The sequence below is a fragment of the Panthera pardus genome, unplaced genomic scaffold (assembly GCF_024362965.1).
Source record: "Panthera pardus isolate Hobbes unplaced genomic scaffold, ASM2436296v1 HiC_scaffold_20, whole genome shotgun sequence".
Lineage (NCBI taxonomy): Eukaryota > Metazoa > Chordata > Mammalia > Carnivora > Felidae > Panthera > Panthera pardus.
Window position 1 is genome coordinate 17,596,124 of NW_026526766.1, and position 27,059 is coordinate 17,623,182.

The 27,059-nt window shown below is 45.4% G+C and overlaps 1 protein-coding gene across 3 annotated transcripts in view; it reads left to right on the plus strand.

Moving 5' to 3' along the window:
- PCSK5 (proprotein convertase subtilisin/kexin type 5) overlaps positions 1–27,059 on the plus strand; it is a 444,612-nt gene that overhangs the window by 27,047 nt on the left and 390,506 nt on the right. For all 3 annotated transcript variants that reach the window (XM_053907817.1, XM_019463577.2, XM_019463578.2), the window contains exon 2: positions 15,392–15,496. In XM_053907817.1, coding sequence (XP_053763792.1) covers positions 15,392–15,496 — 105 coding nt within the window. The remainder of the gene's footprint in view (positions 1–15,391; positions 15,497–27,059) is intronic.

Consider the following 27,059-nt stretch of genomic DNA (forward strand, 5'->3'; position numbering starts at 1 on the left):
CTGTGACATCCTTAATGTAACTGGCCAAAGAGATATAAAAAGAGGAGCCAACCTCCCCTCTGCCTGGATGTAGCTAGAACCTCACATCTGGCTGGAAACTTCACCTACTTTTCCTCTGCCATTATGTCACATGCTCGTTTATCCCCTGCTCTGGGCCCAGTTTTGGGGTCACTGTCCTGCAAGTGATAATCTGCTAATCCCCAGGAAGGACCAAGATGGGGACAAAGGTACAAGGCTTCCGTGAGCAGCCACTAGCGAAGATAAGTGGGAGCTTCTCCTCCTAATCATCTTGTTTTAGTGACTGGAGGTTTGCACCTCTTCATCCCCTTTATCTATTTCATGCACCCCCCACCTGCCCCCTCTCTAGAAACTGCCAGTTTGGTCTCTATATTTAAGAATTTGTTTGTTTTGTATCTTAGATTCCACACATGAGGGAAATCATCTGATATGTGTCTTTGTCTGTCTCATGTCACTTAGCCTAATACCCTCTGGTTCCATCCATGTTGTGGCAAACGGCAGGACCTTATTCTTTTTTATGGCCCATCGTTGTCCCTTCCTCTGTCCGTGGACACTTGGGTTGCTTCCATACCTTGGCTGTTGTAAACAATGCCGCAGTGAACACAGAAGCGCCTGTCCCTTTTACAGTTAACTCTTTGTTTCCTTCAGATAAATACCTACGAGTAGAATTGCTGGATCTTACGGTAGTCCTGTTGTTAATGTTGGGGGAAACCTCCATACCGTTTTCCATAGTGGCTGCACCAATTTGCATTCCTACCAAGAGCGCACAAAGGTTCCCTTTGCGCCGCATCCCTCCCGACACGTGTTACTTCTTGCGTCTTTGACGCTCGCCATCCCGACTGATGTGAGGCGATCTCTCACTGCATTGCCCTGATGATGAGTGATGGTGACCGTCTTGTCATGTGTCTGTCGGCCCCATCTGTAGGTCTTCTTTGGAAAGAACGTCTCTTCAGGTCCCCTACCCATTTTTATATCGGATTGTTGGTTTTTCGGGTGTTGCGTGTGTAAGTTCTTTGTATCTTTTGGCTGTTAGGCCCTTATCAGATCGATCATTTGCAAATTCAGTAGGTGGCCTTTTTGTTTTGTGGATGCTTCCCTTCCCTGTGCAAAAGCATCTTGTTTTAGTGTAGTCCCAATAGTTCATTTTTGCTTTTGTTTCCTTTTGCCCGAGGAGACGTATCCATAAATACGTTGCTAAGGCCAATATCCAAAACATCACTGCCTATGTTTTCTTTTAGAAGGTTTGTAGTTTCAGATCTTCAGTCTGTTTTGAGTTGACTTTTGTGTGTGGTCCGATTCCGTTCTTTTGCATGTGGTGTCCAGTTTTCCCGGCACCATGTGTTGAAGAGACTGTCATTTCCCCACTGGATATTCTTACCTCCTTTGTCATAGATTAATTGGCCATGTAGTTGTGGGTTTACTTCTGGGCTCTCTATTCCATTCCATAGATGTGTGTGTCAATTTCTGAGTTGGTGCCATGCTGTTTTGATTACTTAGCTTTGGAGTAGGTCTTGAAATCTGGGCTTGTGACATTTCTAGCAACTTATTCTTTTTTTAATTGAGGATGACAAAGCTATCCAGTGTCCTAAATATACGTAGGCTCTGTCACGTGTTTTGAATGCTCACGCCCTTCAAAGATTCAGAATCTTCCCTTTTAAGAACAAAACGTGTGATTTCAAATGCCACAGAGTAGGGGCGCCTGGGTGGCTCGGTCGGTTAAGTGTCCGACTTCGGCTCGGGTCATGATCTCACGGTCCGTGGGTTCGAGCCCCGCGTCGGGCTCTGAGCTGACAGCTCAGAGCCTGGAGCCTGTTTCAGATTCTGTGTCTCCCTCTCTCTGTGACCCTCCCCTGTTCATGCTCTGTCTCTCTCTGTCTCAAAAATAAATAAACGTTAAAAAAAATAAATAAATAAAATAAAATAAAATAAAATGCCGCAGAGCTCAAAATAGCCTCTGTTTACCAATATAATAAAATATTAGGAGTTCTAAATCTGGTTATACTAAATACAGTTTTCTAATTATTATTTTTTTTTTTTTGAAGGCGAGGAGGGCTTTTGAAATAATTAAAGAAATGAATCAACGAACAGAACATGCCATTTACACTGGTACTGAAGTCAAAGTAATTAGAGATTTTTCTCATTTAAATGTAGTTTAATTAATTAGATAGGAATATTTGAATGGAGATCGCTGGACTCAGAGTAGATCGTTCTATTTCTGCAGAATGACATGCATGGATTAGAATAGTGATTCTTCACCTTGGTTTTACATTAGAATCACCTAGAAAGCTCTTTTAAAAATAATACTGATAACGCTGGTCTTAACTCAGACTCTCTCTCTCTCGCTTTTTTCTAATGTTTATTCATTTTTGAGAGAGAGAGCGCACGCTTGCTCATGAGTGGCGGAGGGGCAGAGAGAGGGAGACAGACTCCAAAGCAGCTCCAGGCTCCGAGCTGTCAGCACAGAGCCCGACGCGGGGCTCGAACCCACAAACCGCGAAATCCTGACCTGAGCTGAAGTCAGGCGCCTAACCGACTGAGCCACCCAGGCGCCCCCTAACTCAGACTCTTAAATCAGAATCTCTGGGGTCGGTGTGGGGAGACCTAACATTAGTATTTTTTGTGGTGCCCATATAACAGAATATATATCCCATATATTCTCATGTATAACAGAAGTTCAGAATCGTTGAATCTAAAGGGAAAATTTACCATTCCAGCAGTAATTGAAGAAATGTTTCTCACTATCAAAAGATATGCTGTTTTCTGTTTGTTTCCCTATAAGTCGGATTCAAGTGGCTAAGGTGATCAGTAATGAAAAGAATTTAGACCTAACTTCAGGCTATGTGTGCTCTTTCTCTCTCAGCCTCTCTTGGACTCTCTATTTCCTTTGTGGGTGTGTGATGTGTGGCTTACAAGCAGGTGGAATAGGTTAAATATTAAACAATAACTTCTTTTAGTTTCTCCAGAAATTACTTACAGATGGGGCTTTAAAAACTTGGTAAAAAAATAGCAGACTCTAAATAGCAGTAATGAATGTTCTTATCTGAGGAATATACAAGGATTATTTTACGTTAAGGACGTAATTACTCATTTTGGACCCACATGGATCGAAGGAAACAAAAGCCTGATGCCATTAACAGTTCATTCTTAAAGAGCTGTTGCAAACACGGTGTCTATCGGATGCTGAGCCCAGTCCTTATCTCATATACTAATATGAAAAATCGAGTTCCTTTGAGGGAGATATTCCGATGGAGCAAAGAAGACGTCACTTTCAACCTTGCGGTGGACAAAGCGGGGTTGCAGAGTCAAGTCAGAGAATTAGCTCCATTTTCGTAGAGACTTCGTTTTGTTTACTCTGTCTGCAGTGTCTCTGGATCGGTGCCTAGCATATTGTACACACTCAGTAAATGCATTAATGTCTCGGCAGGCTATCAATGTGTGGAGTAGAATATAGAAAATGGCATTCAACTTTCCCATTCACATTTGCACTTTAGAAATTAAAATGCAGACCGGAGGAGAATCACATTAAAAAGGGCTTCTGAGGATGGTTTTTTTTTTTTTTTCAGTGGGCCAAGTTCATTCTCAAACTGAAAACAAATACTTCAATGTTAAGCTACTTCTAATTAGAAGAACCTCACCAAGGGAAGTCATGGGATCATGGACGGCAGCCTGGCTCCATCCTACGGGGAATTGACGTGTGTTATGTTCCGGGCTCCATTTTCTGGGGACGTGTTATACGTGTTGGCTTGTCTGGGGAAAGCAAGACCTTAGGGAAGACGTGGTGCATGAGGGAAAAAAAAAAAAAAGGAAAAACTTGGGTGGTCAGATGACCTTCCCAGCCTGGCCCCACAGGCTAGGACCAGGAGTCGTGAGCGGACTTAGGCTACTTCTCTGGAAGATGTGTCTGACAAATAGGCTACCCCAGGGGCGCCTGGGTGGCTCAGTCGGTTGAGCTGCCGACTTCGGCTCAGGTCATGATCTCGCGGCCTGTGAGTTCGAGCCCCGCGTCGGGCTCTGTGCTGACGGCTCAGAGCCTGGAGCCTGTTTCAGATTCTGTGTCTCCCTCTCTCTGACCCTCCCCCATTCATGCTCTGTCTCTCTCTGTCTCAAAAATAAATAAACATTAAAAAAAAAAAAATAGGCTACCCCAGGAAACGCGTGCTCCATTTGAAGAATGGATTCCGCGTCCAGTGGGGTAAGTCGGGTTAAAATCCTGCTATGGTGTTTTTTCCAATTCTGATATTCTGCGATTTGCTGTGAGGCAAGTCTCGTGTCGCGGGTGACTTGGTGGGGCCGACTGTAGGTTTCTCACTTGAAACTGGAACATTTGCTGCTTCCTCTTTCTCTGTCTCGCATTTCCTTTGTGAAATTGTGTCTGTTTCTTGCTTGCTCGGGATTTGTAATAAGGTGTTTTTGATTACTTGCTTTTCAGATGAACTCCAGGGACCTAGAGTCTCCCACACTCTGCTGATCAGGTGGCTTTAGAATAAAACAATCAGGCCTCGTATTGGTGAGGGCAAGGAGGTGGGATCTGAGTGTGCCCATTCAATCAGTGGTAAAACAGAACCCTTTGGATACATTTTAAGGAAAAGTTAAAGTGCTGTAGAAAAGGCTTAGATTTTTGGAGTCACACACTTTCTCATCTGCGCGTGTAACTCACCTTCTCTTGTGTTTCGACTCCACTTCCTGCCCCGTAATATTAGAATAAGTCTTCTCCCTTTGTTGGGAAGGTAGGAGAGAATTTAGGAAAGCATCAGTAAGTGTTAGCTTCGGTTATAAGTAGTGTTAGCTAGGCAATGGCTTTGAAAAAACCAGCCATGTGCTAGTTCTCTTTTGCTGGGCAAGTGGCTTTATCTTGGTTTTCAGTTCTGTTATTTCTTGGTTTTCTTTTGAGGATTAAATTTGATGGTGCTAATACAGAGCTTAGCAGAGTGCTGGGCCAGTATTTTTTTTTTTTAATATTTTTAAAGTTTTATTGATTTATTTTGAGAGACACAGAGACCGTGTGCGTGGGGGAGGGGCAGAGAGAGAGAGAGGGAGAGAGAGAGAATCTCAAGCAGGCTCCGCACCGTGAGCGCAGAGCCCGACGCGGGGCTCGAACTCACGAAACCATGAGGTCGTGACCTGAGCTGAAACTCCGAGTGGGACGCTCGACCGACTGAGCCACCCAGGCGCTCCAGTGCTGGGCCAATATTAAACCGTTATTCTATTGGTACAGTGTTTTGGAAATTGATCATTGAACACCCAGAGAGTCCACAAAATTACCAAAAATAAATAGACCCCGGTTTCATTTCCTTTGCTCCTCACTGGATGTCTACCGACGTACTGGCTGTAGCTTGTGGTAGTTTCTTATTGCTCCCGTGACACATAGTCACAGACTCGTGACTTAACACAAATGCATTATCTCACAGTCCTGACGACCAGAAGTCCTAACCTAGAGTGAAGGTGTCATCAGAGCCACATTCCTTCTGGAGAGTCTAGGGAAGACTCATTTCCAGCCTCTGGAGGCCCATCCGCGTTCCTTGGCTTGTGGCTCCTTCTTCCACCTTCCGAACCAGTGGCATAGCATCTTCGAAACCCTCTGTCTTCTTCTCTTTCTTTCTCTCCCCTCGCCCGTCTCTGATCTGTGCTCCCGTCTCTCTCTTTGACCCTCTATTTCCACCATCACATCTTGTCTGACTTGGCTCCCTTCCTCTTATAAGGACGCCTGTGATTACATTGGACCCACCCTGATAACCCGGGACAATCTCCCCGTCTCAGAATGCTCTATCACAGCTGCACAGTCTCTTTTGCCACGTACGGTGACGTCTTCATAGGTTCTGGGAATTGGGATGCGCACATTTGGGCGAGGGACAGCCTTCAACCCATCACGTGCCTGCCTATCTTAGAACATTGCACTGAAATCATACAGATGACTCATCTTTCCTTGAGCACCCTGATTAAAAAATATGCATATATATGGTAGTGCCTCCTCTCTGAATTCATGTGCCCTAACGCCATTTTCTGAAGAGCTCTCTGAAGAGCTCAGATGCTGAGCCTGAACTTGAAGGGATTTAGGAAGACATCACAAGGGGTCTCTGATTTTCGAAACTAAAGCCTAAGAAAGGTCCCTTCATGTTATTTTGTAGCACTCCGTGGCCAGTGCAATTGTATCGAAGATATATGGTGCCAGACAATACTGTTTAACTTAGAATGGCCCTTGAACTTCAGCCTGAAGGGTACGCCTTAAAGATACTTTCTCACATGGAGATACTTAACGTAAGTTACTTTTGCATCTGCTCGAAGTGGATAGAAATATCCCTAGGAAACATCCCCTTTGTGTACAGCTCTTAAGAGCACAGTCTTCTGGGTAATTGAGATCTCTGGGTAGCTATGGTTTTAAATTCATCCTCAGAAAAAACATCTTTTGGAGTTAAGAACACATGCTGTGGAGTTAGGCTACCCGGGATCCCCCTGAACTTCACGCTTTGCCGGCTGTGTGGCCCTAGGCAAGCTCTTGAACTTTGTAGGCTTCTTCTTTCTCGCGTGTAACATGGAAATCACGGCACTTGCTTCCCACTGTTGGGTGACGAGGACCCAGTGCGGTAATGCCTGGGTTTGCACTCCGTACATATTAGCGGTTCATCAGGTTTCTGCATTTACTTACCTTCTTCTTTAATAGTCAATGAACTCAACAGCCTTGTTATAAGTATCGCTTTTGTTCAGTGAGTCCGCGAGGTCATTGACTATGAAGGGACGAGGGAGGGAACTGAGAAATATAAAGGCAGACTTTGGCGAGTGGGAAATTCTCAATTCTCGGACACGTTTAACATGTGGGGACTTCCTTCATGCAACATTTAGTAAGCGTAACGCATATGTTGCATTATATGTTAATGTTCTGTCATAGAAGGGGTTAGAAAGAAATGAGCAAGAAACTTTCCCAAAGGTTTAGAGACATGCTCACTCTGGCTTTGATTACCCCAAGGACAGGGGCCATTCCTTCACTCGACACATTTGTTGGATAAGCCTAGCACTGTTAAGAGGAGCTAAGGTGAATCTATCAGTGAAATAAAACAAAAAACCCTGCCCTTATGGAGCTAATATTCCAATGGGGGAAGACCAATAACAAATGGGATAAATAAAAATAATATACGTTAATGGTGTTAAATGTTACAGGGAAAAGTAAGAAAGGGGGGGGCGGGCTATGCTGGAGGGCGTGATGGCAGTTTTAAATCAGGTGGTTAGTGAAAGCCTCCCTGAAAAGGGGCATTTGGCCAAAGATCTGAAAGCAGAGAGGATGTGTGTCAGATTTAGAAGATTCCAGGCAAAGGAAAAGCAAGTGCAAAGACCCTGAGGTTGGCGTGTGCTTGGTGACTTGGGGGAAAGCAGTCATGGCCACCTTCTCTTAGGTTCTACTTTAAATGTCACAGAGTCTGGAACACAGGAGGCAAATTATTGCAGAGGTTTTAATATTCTCAGGGAAGCACAAAAGAGGCACCGGAGAAAACATTTACATGAAGGAGAAGCAGTTTATCTAGTTGCTGTTTCTGTAACTGTAAATGGAATTCAGCATGTTGACGTTTCGGGCCTTTCCACGCGGAGCCTTGGAAAGGGGTTGGTTGGTCAGTAAGACCTGTGGGCTTTGCCACTTGGTTCTTCTCCGTCTCACCTGAGCGGGGGAAGAGATGTGGGCTGACAGGTGAATTCCAGCCCCACGTAACTGGTTCTTAAGTTTTCCAGTCTGTAAGTCATCTCACAGATGGGAGAGAGTGCACCAGAAATCCGTAGAGGGAAATTTATAACTTCTGAAATCAACGTCGTTGACGTATCATTGACGTACCCCCCCCCCCCCCACCCAGTGCAGCCATTTTTGTAGGAGGTCGGATGAGTGTTGACAAATCTGCGTGCCCCGTGATGTGCTGATAAATACTAAACAAGTGATTCTTCCAGAGGAAAAGAAGCCCCAATTTTGTAGTCTTTGCCAATTTTTCCTGATACGTTAATACTTCCGTCCTTGTTGATTTCAAGTCACAAGTGTGACGTCATTGAGCAGGGTGTTGGGGAGAGGTGAAATGGGATTGTAAGCCTACGACGAACTGCTTCCAGCTCACCTAAGCACTTACCACTGATGTCATTATCACCGTCCTGAAGATACAGAGTATTCCCAACCGTCCACATTTCTCCAGGTTTTCCCAGTCAGTCCCAGCTCCACGCCTAGGTCGTCGCTGACCTGTTTCCTGTCATCATAGTTTGACATAGTCCTAGGATTTCATACCAGTGGCATTCTGCAGGAAGCGTTCTTCTGCATCAGCGTGAGGTTTGGAAACTCATCGACAATGTTGCATACATCAGTAGTTTGCTCCTTTTTATGGCTGGGCATTTCGCTATGGGGATATACCACAATTTATTTTACCATGTACCTGTTACCATTTACCTGTTGCATTGTTTCCAGCGTGGGGCTCTTATTAAGAGAGTTGCTGTAAACATTCCTGTATCAGTTTTGTTTCAAAGTAGAATTTCATTTTTTTTTTTTTTTTTTCTGGGTAAATACCCAGAAATGGAATGCCTGGTTCATGAGGAGGATGTGTATTTCGTGAGAAATTACCAAACGACTTTCCAAAGATATTGGACCGTTTTACACTCCCACTAGCTACGGGTGAGAGTTACAGTGTTCCACAATCTTAGAGCATGGTATTGTCGGTCCTTAACCTGTAGGCATTTGTGTGTGCGTACAGAACTATTATGATTTTAATTAGCGTTTGAGCATCTTTGCACATGCTCATTGGCTGTTTGCATATCTCCTTTTGTGAAATGTCTTTTCAAATTCTTGCCTGTTTAAAAAAAATGTGTAGAATGGGGGTCAGTTACCTTTCACAAGGGAGTTCAGAATTTGGGGAAATCTGTAAATTAGAGAGGGCGGGAGGGGAGAACAAGGCAGACAGCGTTCATGAAGGTGACCACAGGGTCCTTGACATGACTGCTTCGTGACCAGGGTGACCAGGTTTGATGGGGAGTTGTCTCAGGTTAAGCGCTGAAAAGCTCCGTGTCCCTGGAAACAACTCAGTCCTGAGCATGGTTGTTCACCCTCTAGAACTGTGTATGAAAAATTTGCAAACCGTGTGCCTGGAGTATAAAAAAATGTACACACTCTATACCTGGAGTCATTAGACTGGAGAGGATCTTAGCTACAGCACAGGGGAGACTGTTGGTGGTGAATGAATTCAGCAAGGCTGCACGGCTGCTCAGCGGGGTCAAAGTCACGATAAAATGTGGGTCTTCTGGCTCCTAGCCCTCTGCTCAGAAGTCAATAGCTTACTTGTGACATAAGCATTTAGGGCCTGGAAGGTTCTCTCTTGTTGGCAGAAAATAAAAAAAACCCTCCAATCACCCTCCAATCATTGTCTGACAGTGTTTGTTTTTTAAAGTTATAGATATAACGGACTCATTTATTTGGCTTCAGTTTTGATTTTCTGATCAAATTCAGTTGTTCCTGGAAGAACTAAGACATTGAGTCTTATCAGTCATGTACACTTTAGTATAAAATGGTTTCTTAAAAAAACTTCTCTAAGAGTAGTTTGGTTTGAGAGAGGGTCACGTTAGGGAAATTCTGGGTGCAAGGGTGAGAGGCTTCCACTAAAGAAGAAAAGGCACAAATGCTTGACAGAATTGGGAACAAAAGATGAAATTTATCAACTTAGTGTCAAATAGGGTTATGTTCCGAGGCCGGGAAGAGTGTGTGTATGTGACTGCACAGAAAAGGAGCTTGAGAGGGGCCAGAGGGAAGGAATTATTCTCCTTCTTTTTAGGTGGGATTAAGGAAAAGGTTGAGCTTTGGTGATTCTGCTCTTGATTTCATACTTCCTTATACACCTATGGTTTCTGATTTATTTATAAAATGCCCCTTTGTTAGTTATATATTGTTTCTTGTTTTAGCCCTTGTTGGTATTTCGTGACAGATAAACACAGTCATCTTTTGTTTTACGTTACCCTGGAGGAGCTAGATGGAATGCCTGCTTATAGATAACATTACTGCTCTGTTTTCATACTCTGTCTTTCTTTTGAATAACTCCCAACATGTTATGACATTTTTCTTCTTAATGTTTATTAAATGCCCTCAGCGTGCTCCGTGCCGTTGAAAGAATATAAAAGACACGATTCTTGCCAATAAGGGACATGCATATTAATAGAAAAGAGACACAAACATGCTTTTAAATCTATATATTTAGATTTTAAAATGTGTGTCCCTCTGAAAAGTGAAAGATTACTTTGTTCGAATGATGGAGAATGATTGAACTAATGCACACTGCTCGTCAGCCGTGGTCTTGCAAAAACAAAAACAGCATAGAGACGTCTCAGCCTGCATCACCTTCCGCACCATAACCTTGGCAGTTAAGGTGGCATGAAATTTTTTCTGCTGAAACCAGCCTTAATTTGATGGTCCTGTTATACCAGAGATTTTGAAGCAGCTCTAGCTCTAACGTGTGCGACGTTAGCAGCTCAAGGCTTCCGATGTTCACGTCGTCAATCAGTAGTCTTTGCCGAGAACCTGTTCTGTGTTGAGCCGTGTACCGGGAGCTGGAAACAGAATGGTAAGCACCGCAGTTGTGTCTCCATCTCCTTGGAACGTACAGGCATAGAGTTGGGAGCACAGACGTTGAACACATAATTGTTCTAATCGAGGTATAACTACGGGCGTATATTTTTGATTCTGGGAGCTGGTGGGAGCTTAGCTGGCCTGGGGGGTTGTTTTTAAAAACATTTTTTTCTTCAGTTATTTATCTTTAAGAGAGTGAGCCTGCGCAGGGAGGGGCAGAGAGAGAGGAGGACAGAGGATCCCAGTGTGGGCCTCGAACCCACGAACCCCGAGATGATGGCCTGAGCCAACGTCGGACGCTCAACCAACTGAGCCACCCAGGCGTCCCTGGCCCGGGGGTTTTAAAGACTTTCTACCTGGGGTGACAGATGAAGGAGGAGAGGGAGGAGGCAGGGGGGCTCCTTGTCCGGCAGGTCAAGGGAGCGGCAGGTCTGACACAGGGAGCTGAAGAGGCCAGTGCAGCCTGAGTCCAGGGAACTGAGAGCCCGTGTGACCCATGCCGAGGCCAGAGAGCCGGGTTAGGCAGGCCCCGCAGGTCGGAGTAGGAGGATGGTCTTCGTTCACCGAGCACGGCGAAGCACGTAGAATAGTTCCGGGCAGAGCATAGATGTTACGATGATAGGATTACTCTGCTTTACTGTATAAACTATATTCTTCGTTAGCGTTCAAGGTTTCTTTTCACAGCACAGGGAAGCCCCTACAACACGTAGGCAGGTGAACTGACGTGTGGCATAGCCAAACTTACCTTCTGGGGCGTTGCTCTGGCTGCTGTTGTAGAAAACAGAGTTGAGAGAGGAGATCTGGTGCACATGGCTCTGAGAAGACCAGAAGCAGGTGTATTCCTCGAACAAGAGGTGGGAACAGACACAGTGAGTCATCCAGGGGCCTGTGGCTGACGGGCGCCCCCATAGCCCGTGACTCAAGAGGAACGTGACTCGGAGGGGCTCTAAGTTGTACGAGAGTGTGTCAGGGGTTGGCTAAGTTTTCAGAAGTTCTGATCGGTCCAGTTTTAAGAGTTAGTAGGAAGCCTACGACGGGACCCACTGGTTCTACCTGGGAAGGCATCTCAGTAGAGACTATTAAGTAGCTTGCAGAACCAGTCGAGAAGCCCACGCGTTCAGAATCGTTCCCCCACAGCCACGTCACGGGATGGACCTTGGCAAGAGTTGCCGCTTCATCCTCAACAAAACGCCGAGGAACGGGGAGGCTTCCCGCTGCTGCCGCTGGAGGTCTCCTACGATCTCTTACCAGTTCGCCCGGAAAACGGGACGGGCGGCACGGATGCGCAGAAAGCTGGCAGCCAAGACGTCGAGACTCCTTCCACCCCTACGGCCACGCACGTAAATGCCTCCGAGCACGTGCCCCACGATGCCGTGGTCCGTCTTTGACTGGTAGAACCTTAGTCACGTCAGAACCCTAGCTGCACCGAGTCTAGCTTTTTAGCTTCACAGTGTAGGAGAACTCACCGGAAGGATGGGGGGGTGAGCCCACCTCTAGGATGCACCCTACTACCTGGGTTCACCCCGATGCGTGACATCGAACAGGGATTTGCGTTTTCCCACCTCACCATGCTAGCTGTATACACGTGGGCAGAGCTTCGATGACCTCCTTCATCCAATTAGAGGGATGAGGTTTATCTCCCAGGGTTCCTGGGGAGCATTAAGTTAAATATGACAACATGTACAAGAGCGGTCAGCTGCCTGGTGCATGGTGGGCATTCCGTAAATGAGACATCAGTCAGTCCCCGGACACCATTGCACCCCTCTCCCGAGGAAACAGAAGCCCTGAAAGGTGGAGACAAAATAGAGCTTACCGCCCGAGAGATTCAATGGCCCGCATAAACGCGGCTCTTGTACCGGGCACGCAGACTTTGGGGAGCACATTCGTCCCCGGAAAAGAAGGTGGGATTTGAGTATGTGCCCTTTAATGTATTTGTGTGATTTCTTTCATTTTTAAATCATTTTTGTTCATTAAAAAATAGCGCACACACATAAACGGTGAGAATAAGAAACGCCCTCTTTGCAGTTCGAGTGTTCTTCCTGAAACATCCTCTACTTCTAAGCATATACGTAATTCAGATTCCTTCTTTGGTCTCCTACAAAAATTGGGTCGTGTGGTCTCCCTCCCTTCTTTCTTTCTTTCCTTCCTTCCTTCCTTCCTTCCTTCTTTCTCCCTCCCTCCCTCCCTCCCTCCCTCCCTCCCTTTACTACCTTCGACCTATGGATTATAGCTTGTTGTTGAGTTGTTTGTGTTGTTCTGCTTTACAAACTTTGCTCTAACCTCCATTCTCAGACATAAGTGGCCGTATCTGTCCAATAAATTTTAGAAGTGGAAAGCCTGGGCCAAAGGTTAGGTACAGCTTATAATTTACGGATAGCACCAAATGGCTCTCCAAACGGTTGTCTCGGGGCTTGCTCTTGACCAATCCTACGCAAGCCGCATTTGTGCCCACGTCCTCGCCGAGAGCGTATCATCAGACCTTTTGACTTTTGCCAGTTACGTAAGGGAATTTAAGAGGTGATACTAGGGTAGACCAAGAGGAATTCTGACCAAGGGATAGAGGCAAGGGATTAATTGCAGGATAGGAGGTGAGAGAACATAGGACTTATATTTAAATTGAAAGGGAGAGTGGTAATGTGATGCTGTGTGTCAGGCAGTGGCTTGACCAGGCAGTGCTTGTGTGACTACATTCAGCCCTTATAACCAGATTCACCCATAAACATTTTTTTTACCCCCCGTTTGACTCCGGTATCTGTCCACTATGCCACCTGTGTCCTTATTTTACAGTTGAGGAATGAAGGCTCCAAAACGGTTAAGTGACGTATCTAATATCCCAAAGCAAGCGAAGCGAGGACAAGGGTTCTGTTTTCCAGCTTCGTACACCTTACAGAAGGCCGGGATTCCAGTCTTTACCAACGAGGCCATAATGGATCTGAATATGTTTTCAGGGTATATTTCATCCATATTTGAGTTTACTAGTTCAATTGAGTTCAGTTATTTCCTATAATCAAAGCGTTTCCATTCTAGTTGCATGGCCGTGGTCTGGAACTCACTGACCCTTTTCACACTGGCGATAGGTTCTGTGTAACGTTCTTCCTCAAAGATTTTCTGTTCCTTTCCTCAAGAACTACTGTGTTTACCCAAGGAGCACTCTTGACAAAAGCTACATGAGATGAAAGCTCTAAGCTTCTTGGGATTTTAAGATTTTCTTATAAAGGATTACACAGCCCATTGTGAATTCTACCCTTAGTCCTCAGGAATCTTAAGATTGGCTCGTAAATCCCTCCTTGAAACACTCTTGGAGACTGAGGCTGGCATTGGGCCCTCCCCCTCATTGTTCGCTGCTGCTTCAGACAGAGTCCACGATCTTTTCTGGGTACATCTGGGCAGTTTCCCCGCGAGTTAAAAATGTGTGACTTCAAATTGTCAAATCTAATAATGATTAGAGACCTTAAGTTAGAGCATGAAGTCCCAGTGAGGGCATGACTCTTAAATGGTGCAGTAGTTGGGTTGATCATCCCTACTAGAGGGGTGCAGTGGATAATTGAAAATGTGATGGAAAGAAGAAAATTAAAAAAAAAATAAACCTTTTATCTGGAAAAATAAAGCTGGACCAATGACTTTTTTTTTTTTTTTAAATTAAGAAAGCCCAACTTTTGAATTGTCCTAGTTGGAAAACATCCTGTTGATGGTCCTTCTTTTAGGGCAGAGCCATGGTCTTCTGGAGAAGTAGCCATTGGATGTAATTACCCAAAGGGGGAGAAAAAAAAAGGTGGGGAGGGGGTCAGTATCAAAGAATGGAATTGGAGAGCTGCGGTGGTCTTAGAAATTAACTAGTCCAACCTCAAGTTTTATAAGAATGGAAATGGAAACACAGCGAGTACATGGGATTTAGCCAAGAAACCACTTCTGAGCTGTGTCAGCCGGAATGAGAGCCAAAGTCTTCTGTCTTCGTTTGGTGTATTGTTCAATTTCCATGTATGTGATCCGTATCTTATAATCTGCTGAGAGACTATGACTGCCTGGGATTTTGTTTGTTTGCCTCAAGTGGACAGTGACTCGTTTTCAGAGCTATCCTGAACAGACCTAACTTTTTAACGGAACAGAGGGTACACAAACGGGAAGATGAATTTGTTAAAGAAGGGACTCAGATCACGTAGACCAAACTGTTCTTTTGCCCGGGATGCTTAGTCGATAGGTAGGGTCTGTGATCTTTGTCTTGTTTTAGAGACTGCCATCCGACTTTGAGCTTTGCAGTAAATGAATAACTGCTATGTATTTATACTGTCTACTTAAGTCGCGAAACAAACCAAGTGGTGTTTTCTCTGTGAATGACCAACTGCTCAGGACTTGTTTCAAATTGATGATATAAATAATCTAACAAGGTCCCTCATTGTACATTTCTCGCAGCAAACAGAACGCAATGTGTTTTTATAACCAGATAGCTATTTGATTTTTTTTTTCTCTTTCCCACATTTGGATATAAATGGATATAGAATTACTTAAAATGCTGAATATAAATTAAACATTAAAAGGGAGATACAGAGAGGCTAAGCTGCCCCATTATAATCTTTAGTTCCGCAGTCCCTGCCTCAAGGACACTCCATTTCATATCACATGTCCTTCTTTTGAAAAGTGATCACCAAGGTTCAAGTAACATTTAAGCATAGCAGACAACTGCATAATTTATGGGCCTTTTTTTCTTTTTTGTTTTGTGTTCTTATTGTAATGAAAAACAGGAAAACAGCAGACTCCCTTGAACTCCATTAACTCCTTTTTGTTCTTCCCCTCCTGTCTTTGCAGATCGGAGCCCTGAAGGACTATTACCATTTCTATCATAGCAGGACGATTAAAAGGTCAGTTCTCTCGAGCAGAGGAACCCACAGTTTCATTTCAATGGAACCAAAGGTAAGAAGAACCAGTTGGGTGGGGACCAAGAGGCAAAGCTTCTGCATTTTTCATTGGTAATATCACACTGGGAACTGATGACCAGCGTGAAGGTTCAAGTTTCAGGAGGTGCCATACTGTCCTTTGGTCCACTGTCTTGGCTTCCTCTTCAGACAAACATAGACGATGGCTTGATTTGCCCCGGAATATGCCGTTGCCGTAAACCACTGGTATAACAGCCGAGGGGGATCGTAAGGTTGGGTCCTCCCGGAGAAGGGAGGAGTGTGGTGGGAGGAGATACGGATCGATTCAGAAGTACTGAAAGAATAAAAATTCCACACCATCGTAACAAGTCGCACATAGATCTGGGGTCCTATGCGGACTCCATAGCGGGGTCTCTAACAGAATCCATAGGTCAGGCCTCAGGTCGCCATGGGTCCTCACAATTTCAGCTGGCATTGATAGAGCCGTGCCATTGGCCACCCGGTGTCTGGGACAGGAAGGACACTGAACATGGAAGGGATAGAAGCCGGCTCCTGCCCTCGAGGGAGGGCTCGTCAGGTGTCTTTCTTGCGCGTTGTCTTTAGCCTATGCCCTTTTGGGTTATACAGACAACATACCCCTTGCAAGTACGTAGAAGGAGGTGTGATACGTCCACGTTTTCCCACTCCATTCTAGAGAGGTGGGATGGTTCTGCACTGGGAGGTAGGAAGCTGAAGGATGTTAGGAGCAAAGTAGTCACTGGCCGCTGAAACTCAGGGTGCGTTACATACCCATCCTTATTAAGTTACAGAAAGGCCTTGACTCCGAGAGGGAGCTACTTGGCCCCCCAGACGTGGCAGGCGAAAAGCAGAGGAGAGAGCAGCTGTACCAGCCTGCCCTGGGTCCTCTGTGGGCTCACTGGTGACTTTGTATTGATTAGGAAGGTTTCCGTCCCCCGTTATGTTTTGCCACATGAGCTCATTTTCAAATAAATTGGCGAACAAGTCCCTACACGTGAGCAGTAGCAGGCCTCGCCTAGAGATTCTGCGAAAATTGCATCCCTTATTAGAGCAAGAAGTCCTTATTTGAATTAATATGCAAATCGTGTTTGCCACTGGAAGTCCTGCCCTCTGCCAGGTGCCATGGTTCGCCTCGTTTAATTTGTTTCTGGAATAGTATCACCCGGCGTCCGTGATCACGAAATTGCATCTCGGTGATTCGAGGAAGCACATTGCTTGTAGGTCCCAATTTTCTGTAACCCGGTTTTGGGTTATAGGAACAGCTCCTAAGACTTGCAGTCCGGTGGCCTGAGGGTTGTAAATTTTTTTGCCCCCCCCCCTCCCCCCCTTCATCTCCACTCAGAATTGAACGTCTCTGGAAAAGCAGTCTGTCGGGACGTTCTTGAATTAGCTAAATTTTTGAAGCAGAGTCACGTTTTTCATCTGCTAACCAACTTTCTTGAAGCTTTCTTGAACTCCAGTAATTAAAATGATTCCAATTTCGTAGCTCATGTGTGTAGTCAGTGTGAATTTGAGAAACCAAATACGAGTTGGGTTGGGAGGTAAGAACAGAATGTAACGAGGCATTGTGTTCATAATGAAGGGTTTACTGAATGTGGAGTTGTTTCAGACTCTAGTGTTATCTTGGGAAATCTTGGTCTTCCTTTCCTCTTATCTCAGTGCATCGGATAGCTCACGCGGGATCCGATAGAGACCTTGGATGCCGGCCCACATCACACCCGGAATGTATGCCCTTCTTCACTGAGACCAAAGGGGTAGGGCCATCTCAGGCCAGCTCTCGGGGACGTGCTCAGTTCCCCTTCCTCCTCAATAAAAAGAACACCCCTTGGGAGAACCGTACCTAACTCTTTATTCTGACGCCTCCTGCCCTCGTTCCCACCCAGCTGTTTATACGAGAGGCCGCAATCCTACCAACTGGGCCCGTGGGGTGCCTCAAATTGGGGGCTGTCTACAGTTTCTTGCAGATATTTCTTACAGATCGTTCATTCATTCATTGGCCATTTCTTGAGCCTCTAGTATATGGCAGGCCCTGGGGCAGGCTCTGGGGATTTGGAGATGTAGTTGTGCCCTAGGAGAAGTCACCGCAGGCCTCCACAGTCGCCTTCAGGGAAACTCAGCACATTACGGTGCTGTTCAGCATGGGGGATGGGGGAGCAGGTGTGAGGGACGTGTGCTATGTTATTTCTCCTGTTCCAGCTCCCTCCTTGAAGAGCTCAGGCCAACATGGGTCATTATTATTATTATTATTATTATTGTTTTAAAGTTTATTTATTTTGAGACAGAGAGAGCATGAGCAGGGGAGGGGCAGAGAGAGAGAGAGGGAGAGAGAATCCCAAGCAGGCTCCGTGCTGACAGCACGGAGCCCGACGCAGGGCTCAGTCCCATGAACCGTGAGATCATGACCTGAGCTGAAATCACGAGTCGGATGCTTAACCAACTGGGCCACCCAGAGGCCCCTCATTATTACTATTTTGTAATGTTGAAAAACTTTTTACTTAGAGCAGTCGCAAAAACGTGCAGAATCCCTATGTAAGCTGCCCACATCCCCCAAATGTTGTTTACGTTTTACATTTTACCATTTGATCGTATTCTCTCTCTCCTCTCTGTCCACACTCACAACACACACCCCGCCCCCCCTCCCCCCGCCCACACGTGTAGGTGTGTGTCCGTAGCTGCATCTAGAAGTTTTTTTCTGAAAATTTGGGAACAGATTACACACACGAGCACGAGGCACCTTTCGCTCTACATACTTCACTGTGTATTGACTAAAACCAAAGACGTTCGGCTACTATAACCGGAAGTACAAACGGTTCACGTTCTGGCCAAACTCTGGACATTAGTAGTCATTTAATGTTATTATCCAATCTAGCGATTTCGTACAAGCTTTGCCAGTTGTCTCTGTTCTGAGCCAAGAATACGTGTGGTTGTGTTTTTCCCACACCCTCTTTGTATACCGTGTCAGACTTCTTTTTATTTTTTCTTCCTCTTTCAACTGCTAGCGCTTTTTTTTGTAAATTACGCACACACAACATCTGACGTAGGCTCCAGGCCCTGAGCTGTCAGCACAGAGCCGGACGCAGGGCTTGAACCCATGAACCATGAGATCATGACCCGAGCTGAAGTTGGATGCTTACCCTTCTGAGCCCCCAGTCTTCTCTACTTTAAAATGACTCGTTTCCCCTTTCTGATGAATAAGTGTTTTGTGCGGAGATCCTTTGAGACCGTGTCACCGTGTGCTGGCTAACTTTATGTGGCCAACTCACAGCCGATCTCATTGGGAGTGTAAACCTAGTGTCCGCGGGACTTCCTTTCTTAGGAAGGTCTTCTTTTCTTTGCCGTTGGGTGTGTGTATGGTGGACGGCTTGGGTGCTAGAGTGGAGGCACGTGTGTGATTCGGGTGATGGGGCCACGTCAGTGGCTTGGAAAACATTGGCTTGGAAAACATTTCTGATTGCCGTTATCTTCAGAGAGAGAAACTGAACCAGTGAGTTGCAGGAAATACACACAGTAAACACATCCTGGCTTTTGCTTCCTGTAGTAAATTGCACGGTTCCCCGCCCCCCCCCCCCCCCCCCCCGCTTTTGTTTTTATTTAGAGGGCTCTAAAGAAGGAAATGCAAAAATGGTGACACTATAAGAAGGATCTTCCTGGTGCTAAGAAAACGCTGTGGTCAGTTGGGGTGCATGAGCCCAGGGAACAAGAATAGCCTGGTTTCCGTGTGTTAACATTATGTTATGATTAGCTTTTTAAATGACAGCGATTCACAGACTTCTAAGACAGCATCCCTAGTACGGTAATGAGAGTCTTGCAGAGAGTGTCGGTACATTATTACAGCAGTTGGATCACTGACTCTTACGACACTCTTATCCGTGTCTTTCTTTCTGACTGGCCAGCTTTTCTCCAAGAGACCTCAGCTAAATTTCAGGAACGACGGTTTTGAGTTAACATTCTCCGAAGCCTCTTATTAATCTGTTTAGAAATCTTTGCCAGCCCTCTGGCATTTGGTCAGGGAGGCTGTCGTCTGTAGAGAGCTTCAGAATGGAAGTTCTTTATAGCTTTTGTGTTGCCCATGCAGACACGGGCAGGGGCGGAGGCGGGATTTTTTTTTTTTTTTTCCTTCTCCTCCTTCTTACCCAGAACAGAAAAACCAGAATCCTAAATTTCCTATTCCAGTCCTTTTACTGAGTTCAAGTCTGTTTACAGGTCAGTTTTTATCCAGATCTAGGATAGAATCACCTTCTTAAAAAAAAAAAAAAATTTTAATTTTTTTTTTTTTTTTTGAGAGGGCGGGTTGGGGGAGGGGCAGAGAGAGAGGGAGACACAGAATCCGAAGCATCCAGGCTCTGAGCTGTCAGCACAGAGCCCGACGCAGGGCTCGAACTCACAAACCCTGAGATCATGACCTGAGCCGAAGTCAGATACTTAACTCACTGAGCCACCCAGGGATCCCTAAGGTCACCTTCTGCTATGGGGTAAGGGATAGGCACCTCTCCTGTCTAGTTTCTTCCTAAAGTTCAAGTTTGTCAAACCGCCCGATCACGTGGATGTGTATGACCGTGTATCTCATTATAAAAAAAAACCTATTCGTATAATATTATTTACTGCAGAATCGTAGGACCTTTAGATTTAGACTTCTCTCTTTCCTACCAATGCTGGCATACCTTCCAGTGTCGTCCTAAGAGGGAGTTTTTCAGACCTGTTAAGTAGGCCCAGTGACAGAGTTCAGTACTGGACAAAGGAAACATTTCTATAATGGAAGAGATTTAACTTGTTGAGTTATAACCTGCTTGCTTGTAACTTCTACCCATATTTTTGCCTTCCAGACTTCTACATAACAGCTCTTTAAATATCTGAAGCCCCTTACTTATTCTCTGGAAGCAGTAATTGTCCCTCTGTAAATGTGGGCCAGAATTAAGTGCAAGCCTTTAGCTCACAAAGCTATTGCCCATTCATTACATTTATACATAAGCCATTTCCTCCGAAGAGAATTTTCAGGCTGAGTGTTCAAGCATCGTACAACGACAATAAAGGGGTATAGAGAAAGGAAGGAGGAGAGAAATGAGGTGCTTGGATGTGGTTAGCAAGATCAGAAGGAAATCAGACCTGGGAAAGAAGACAGGGAAGTTCAGGTTCCTTCCTGACCCCGGTCGGTACCTCCTGTGCCCAGGATTTGATTTTCAGATGACTAGCGTTTTTCCTCTTTTTGCCTCAAGACGGAAAGACGTGTGGTCATGTGATGGGGTAAGTGTCCTGAAGTGTTCCTGAGGGGCTGTACAAATCCCCAATCCAAACGGGGTATCAGTCAAACCCCGTTTCCCCATGGATTCACCTTGTCGCTTTGGAATATTTTGCCTCCACTTCTGATTGATCTCTAATTGGTCCAGCCAGACAACTAGCACATTAGTTACCTCTTTTTCGTAGCTCTGAGACAGACTAGTTCTAAACTGTTCGCATGCATCCGATCACTAGCAGAGCCTTGGAAGTGAAGAAACCTTGTTTGGTGAGAGATACATGCTCAGAAGCGTCTGAACTCAATCTTCCCGGACTCCCAGCCGTGAACCGCAGCTCCGCCTTTTTCCTAATAAGACTGCACTTGGCCTGACGCGGCTGCGGAATTGGCTTCACCTGAGTTCAGGTGCTTCCTGTTCAGGCCACGCTCCATTTCCTCTCGCCCCACCTGCCCTCATTCCAGCCGCTCCTGTGAACTGTTTTTCTTTGGCAGGTTAATTTTCTGCTCTTTGCCTTTAAACGTGATAATAGCTTAATGGTTTGACTTTCTTTCGTGAAGTGCCGGTTTCTAATTGAACATTCCTGGGCTGGTGCCCATCCAGCCGTGCGCGATGATCCTGGGTGTGTTGAGGTGGGATGACAGTGGCCGTGTTCTCTCGGGCAGGCACCCGAGGCCTTGTGTTCTTGGCAGCTGTCATCACTGTGACGGTCGCGCATATGCCTCTCAGTGTGTCATCGGTGAGCGACAGTTACCGAGTGTCCCGAGAATGAGTGCTTCTGGAAGCAGCATGGGCTTGCTTCCGATGATGTGTAGGGAGGACGTGGACGTGGCAGTCAAGGGGCATACTGGGGGCTCTCTTCTTCCAGACTGCCTTCTTTGCCGCCTTTCCAGCTGCAAAGTGCAGCCGTTAGAGTCAAGTCCTGTCTCGTTTTGGGTAGCGTTTCCGTGTCTTTGAAAAACCCCTCGAGAACACATACACGCTTGGCAAAAGCCTTTCGGCCGCGAGTTTGCAACCTTTGGCACATTTATGGTGGCAGGATGGCTGGGAGTATGGGGAGGACGGAAGGAGGCATGTATAGATTCCGCTGTGTTCTCCACCGCCCCTTCCCTACAGTCTTGTTGTCAGGTCTACCAGATGTCTGGATGGTCAGAGACCAGAGAATCAGATTGTACGCTGCCGGGTTATTTGGTGGGAAGGTTTGGGTCGCGACCCAGATCCCTCACAGGCCGGAGTGAATTTAAAAAAACAAAAATAAAATTCTCAGCGACGTTGGAAAGGTGGCCAAGTCTTTGTTAGAGAGCCCTTGGCAGTCCTTCATTTTGAAAGGTTATAAACTCACATACCTACACTGGGAGTGCAGATCAGAAGAATGAGTGAGATGGGCCAGATATAAGATAATTGGGCAGCCAGCGAAGTGGAGAACCCCGCTGTGCGTAAGGGAGCCGTTCCACAGAACCCGTGAGTAACGTTTCCCGATTTCGCATGTTGGCAAATAATTGGAAAGCTTAAAAATATTTGTGCGGACCGAAGGAAACGCAGCCGAGAGGCATCCCAGTGCGTGACCCCTTGAGTGGGCTGTGTCGGGAGAAAGGGAGGAAGGCACGAAAGACGGGTTCCAACGCTTTCCGCAACTTTGCTGGGGTCTTACCCTCACCTGAATGCCAGCCTTTGTGCTGGTTGGTCGTGCTCCGCTGAGCGGCTCAAAGGTGATTTTTCTCTGTGTCTCAGTCTCCAAATTGAAATACGAGTGTCTTTCGGGCACAGAGAAGAGGCTCAGGTCGCTTAAGTTCTGAAGCAAAGGCTGCCGAGGACAGGACGGAGCACGCATGCCCACTTCGCTTGTGCCCACTTTTCCGCCGACACCTGTCACTGCACTGGGGGAAGAGCCTTAACGGGAAATGAAGGCTGAAGGAAACAGGACAAGTCAAAGAAAAGAACAAATGGCCAAAAAAGTGACGGCCATGTGAAAATAGAAAGAGAGACTTGATGGGGAAAGGTAGGGTCGATACGGATTTCGCATGTCACTTCAGCCACTTGCAGGAAGGATACAAAATGTAAAAATCTTTATTATTTTCTTAGTTTGGGTAGTATTTCTAAGGTATCAGATTCTAAAAAAGTAGGTGCTTGATCTAGAAAATGTCGGGTGATGACAACATTCTAAATTTCTAGATAGGTCTTGTCTCCATTTGGGTCACTATATAACAGAACACCATAGTCTGGGTGTCTTATAAACAATAGAAATTTATTTCTTACAGTCCTGGAGGCTGGGAAGTCCAAGGTCAACATGTTAGTAGATTCAGTGTCTGGTGAGAGCTCACTTCTTAGTTCATAGACAGCTGTCCTCCTGTTGTGCCCTCACATGGCAAAAGGGGGCAAGGGAGATCTCTGGGGTCCCCTTTGTAAGGACCCTAATGCCATTTATGTGGGCTCCACCCTTGTGACCTAATCATCTCCCAAAGGCCCCATTTCCTAATAGCATCCCATTGGATGTCAGAGGCTTCAGTGTATGAATTTGGGGGGGGGGGGCACAAACGTTTAGTCTATAGCAGGTCTTAAGAAGGGAATTTTTGGGACCCCAGGGCAAGTCAGGATGAAATAAGTAAGCAAACCTAAGGGGTAAGTGAAAACAGCAAACAACAAACAAAAGCCAGCCAACGACAAGGAAACCCAAAGCCATGTTAATTGTCTGGCTTTGAAAAGCAAGCATACTGATCCCTGCATTTATTTTAATGAATGCAAGAGTAAATAAGGAATCTAATTAGAACATCACCCTTGAAAAGGCCTGATTTGTTACGAAGTGCTTGTGAATTTTGTGTTTGTACTCAGTTCTGCCAAACAGAAATCAATTCTTGGAACATAAAAGGAGGCAATATGGTGCAACGGAAAGAATCTTTGAGTTTTGGTTTTAGCTTTGATCTCTGTAGGGTGATCTCTTAACTCCTATGTCCAGATCTCCCCTCCATGTGAAGACTCCACATTGTTCATGCTGGTACTTTGAGAAGTATAGAGTATACCATGGTATAATGAATTGTACACGTAGGAAAAGATCAAAAGCATAGGTTAAACCCTTGCAACAAAGCAGTGAGTAGCTAATAAAATGGTGTTACAAATCTAGACATACTGATGAGGAAAGTTCTTTGGAATAATACATAAAGTTAAAAAAGCAGTATAGAAAGAAATAGAACATGTGTTCCCGTTTATGTTTAATGTTCAAACACAAAGAAAGGACCTATGTGTATATGTATATAGTTCCACGCACACAGGGTAGTTTGGGAAGGATACACAAACACATAAAAATGGCTCTGATTAGTTGCCTTCCATACCATACGATTTTTAAAAAAAACTATCCAGAGTGCAACAGCTTTTGTTGATATCAACGATGCTTTGCTATTTCGAATCCTGTGGATCCATCTCTGATCTCATCTGACTCTACCTTTCACTTGACACAGTGGTCAGTCATTTATTTGCTCCTCTGGAAAAATGGCTCTCAGTGGCTTGAGACCATATTCTCTCAGTTTTTTCTTGCCTCTCGTGCACCTTCTGTCTTTGTCATCGATGACACCCGCTCCGGCTCATCTGTGTATTTTGGAGAGCCCAGGGCTCACCTTTATGCTGGTGTCCTTGCTTCACATTTATATCTCCTTCTCTCCTTTACCTGACATCTCCAACTAGGTGTCTAGGAAGTATCCAAAACTTAGTATGACACATATGATACTTTTAATTCCTGTGTGTCACCATTGCCCTCAACTCTTTCTTTCCTAATAAATGGCGCCATGATTTATCCAGTTGCTCAAGCCAAAAATGGAGCAGTCTGCAAACCTGTGGACTTTCCTCTCATGTACCACCACCAGTCTGGTTAATGCCACCATCATCTTTGACCTGGACCACAGCAATTGGATTTTCATTCTTACTGTTCTCCACAGTCGTTCTCCACCGAAAGTATGTTTCTTAGGATACACATAGATCAAATATTTCAATGACTTTCCGTTGCCTTTGGAATAAAATCCAGTTTTTTCTTAATGGTCTTCAAAGGCTATCACGATCTGGTCTCTTCCTACCTCCCTGACCTAGTTTTTGAAATGCCTCCTTTTTACTTATCACAGTTGGCGACGTTGGCCTACCTCTCAAAACTCTCAACTCTTACTCTTTTTCCCTTTGCCTGGAACGTATTTCCTTTGGTCTTTGTGTGATGGATATCTCATCATCTTTGACATACCAAAGCAAAGGGCACCTCCTTTGAGGGACCTTCCCCCGTCCCCCTTGCTACAGTAGACTCTTAACCTTCTCTTCCCGGCTACCGACTGGCCTTAACGTGTTACTTGCCTCTTTGTTACCGATCTGAATCAAAAACCATGTTGTTTGTAAGTTTCTCTTATTTTGCCAGAACTGAAACCATTTTATGGAGGCGTACGTGGTACTGTCTCACTCTGCGGCAGACAGGGGGGAGCAACCAGTTGGAGAGACACTGTGTTATCAGTTGAAAGAGGCATTGGGATATTTGGATCCTGGTCTCAGCTTTCACGATGAGCTCACGGTTGCTCTTAGCATGCCACTCCTCCTTGGGCTGATTTCACTGATAAAATCACGGAGCAGATGAGCTATTTTCTAACGTTCATTCCAATCCATTAATCGCCATCTTGAACCAGCATCGCTTGTGATTTTACCGCCGGTCCACAGTGCCCACCACACGTGCCCTTTTTCTGATCTCTTTCCAGTGTCTTTCCAAACTTTCTCCTCCATTTCTCCACAATATTTAGAATATTCCTTTAGCATTTTTAGCTGCCCTCCAAGGCACCGTTTTACCTGAAAGGGCTGAATGTGCAATTAGACTTGAGAGTAACCTGGTTAGTCTTGGGGTTACCTATTCAGCGACGCACCTACTAAACAAGGAGCAAATAACATTGCTTCTTTGTTGTCGTAGTCGACGTCTCTCACTGATCCAAGAGCGTGATGATGAGAATGCTACTTACTACGGATGCTCATGAAGTTCCGAAGAAGGGAGTATCGCACAGCAAGACATCATGCTTAGTACAAGTCCTTTTAAGAATTAAATACTTTCTCTGATTTTTGGAAAACGGGATACCTTCTGAGATGACAACAGCGAGAGAACCAAATTTTTAAAAGTTCCAAAAAAAAAAAAAAAACCAAAAAAGTGTAAAAGACCAGCAGAGCAAGCAGAGGAGTCACAAGACTGAGTCCTTAGGACATATTTGCTCGGCCCAAGCTCAAGGGCAGCTTTTGCTGTAGATGGAATGTTTCAGTAATGGGTCTTAAGATACAGACACGCTTTTCAGACTTACCCTTTGAACCTGTGGGAAACCCCTTTTCTTTTTTTGTTTTAAACTTTTTTTTTTTTTAATTTTATTTATTTATTTTGAGAGAGAGGGAGAGAGCGCCAGCAGGGAAGGGGCAGAGAGAGAGGGGGAGAGAGAGAATCCCAAGCAGGCTCCACGCTGTCAGCAGGGAGCCCCGTGCGGGGCTCAAACTCATGAACCGTGAGATCATGACCTGAGCCCAAATCAAGATTCGGACACTTAACTGACTGAGTCACCCAAGTGCCCTGGGAAACCCCTTTTCAACCCATCTATACACAGAGAGAAAACGACAAAGTTCTAGATTTCTTGAAGGATTGGGAAAAAATGCGGTCATTCCTTAACACAGGGAAAACTGAAGTCTTCTAGGAATGATGCAGCATGAGAGAGAAATCAGATTTCGCCCATCTGTTCAGTCTCCCTGTGGATTGTTTCAAATTTTTCTTGTGTAGGAGGTGCTGGGCCAGCCATCAGAGATAAGAGAGCAGATGTAGTCATTGCCCTCAGGAAGCTTACCATCTAGCAAAACTGGAGTCTAGGTTTACTAGGCCAAAGGCCTAGTCTCCAGCTTCAGTCTATACACATATGCTGGCAACAATGTAAAGCTGAGACTTTTTGTTTATTTTGAGAGAGAGAGAGAGAGAGAGCATGAGCAGGGGGAGGGGCAGAGAGAGGAGAGAGAGAGAGAGAGAGAGAGAGAGAGAGAGAGAGGGAGAGAGAATCCCAAGCAGGCTCCGTGCAGGCAGCCCAGAGCCCCACTTGGGGCTTGAACTCACCAACTGTGAGATCATGACTTGAGCCCAAACCAGGAGTTGGATGCTTGATGGACTGAGCCACCCAGGTGCCCCTGAAGCTGAGACTTTTGAAGGCATCTTTTAATGTATTTTAAAAGCTTTTCACTAACTCATGTCAAGTTTATATTTATACCTAGGGCTGTCAGATAAAATAACACATTTTAATAGGAGCATGACTCAAATATCGCATGGGCTACACTTACGCTAAGAGAAATGGTTGTCTCCCTAAAATGCAAATTTAGCTG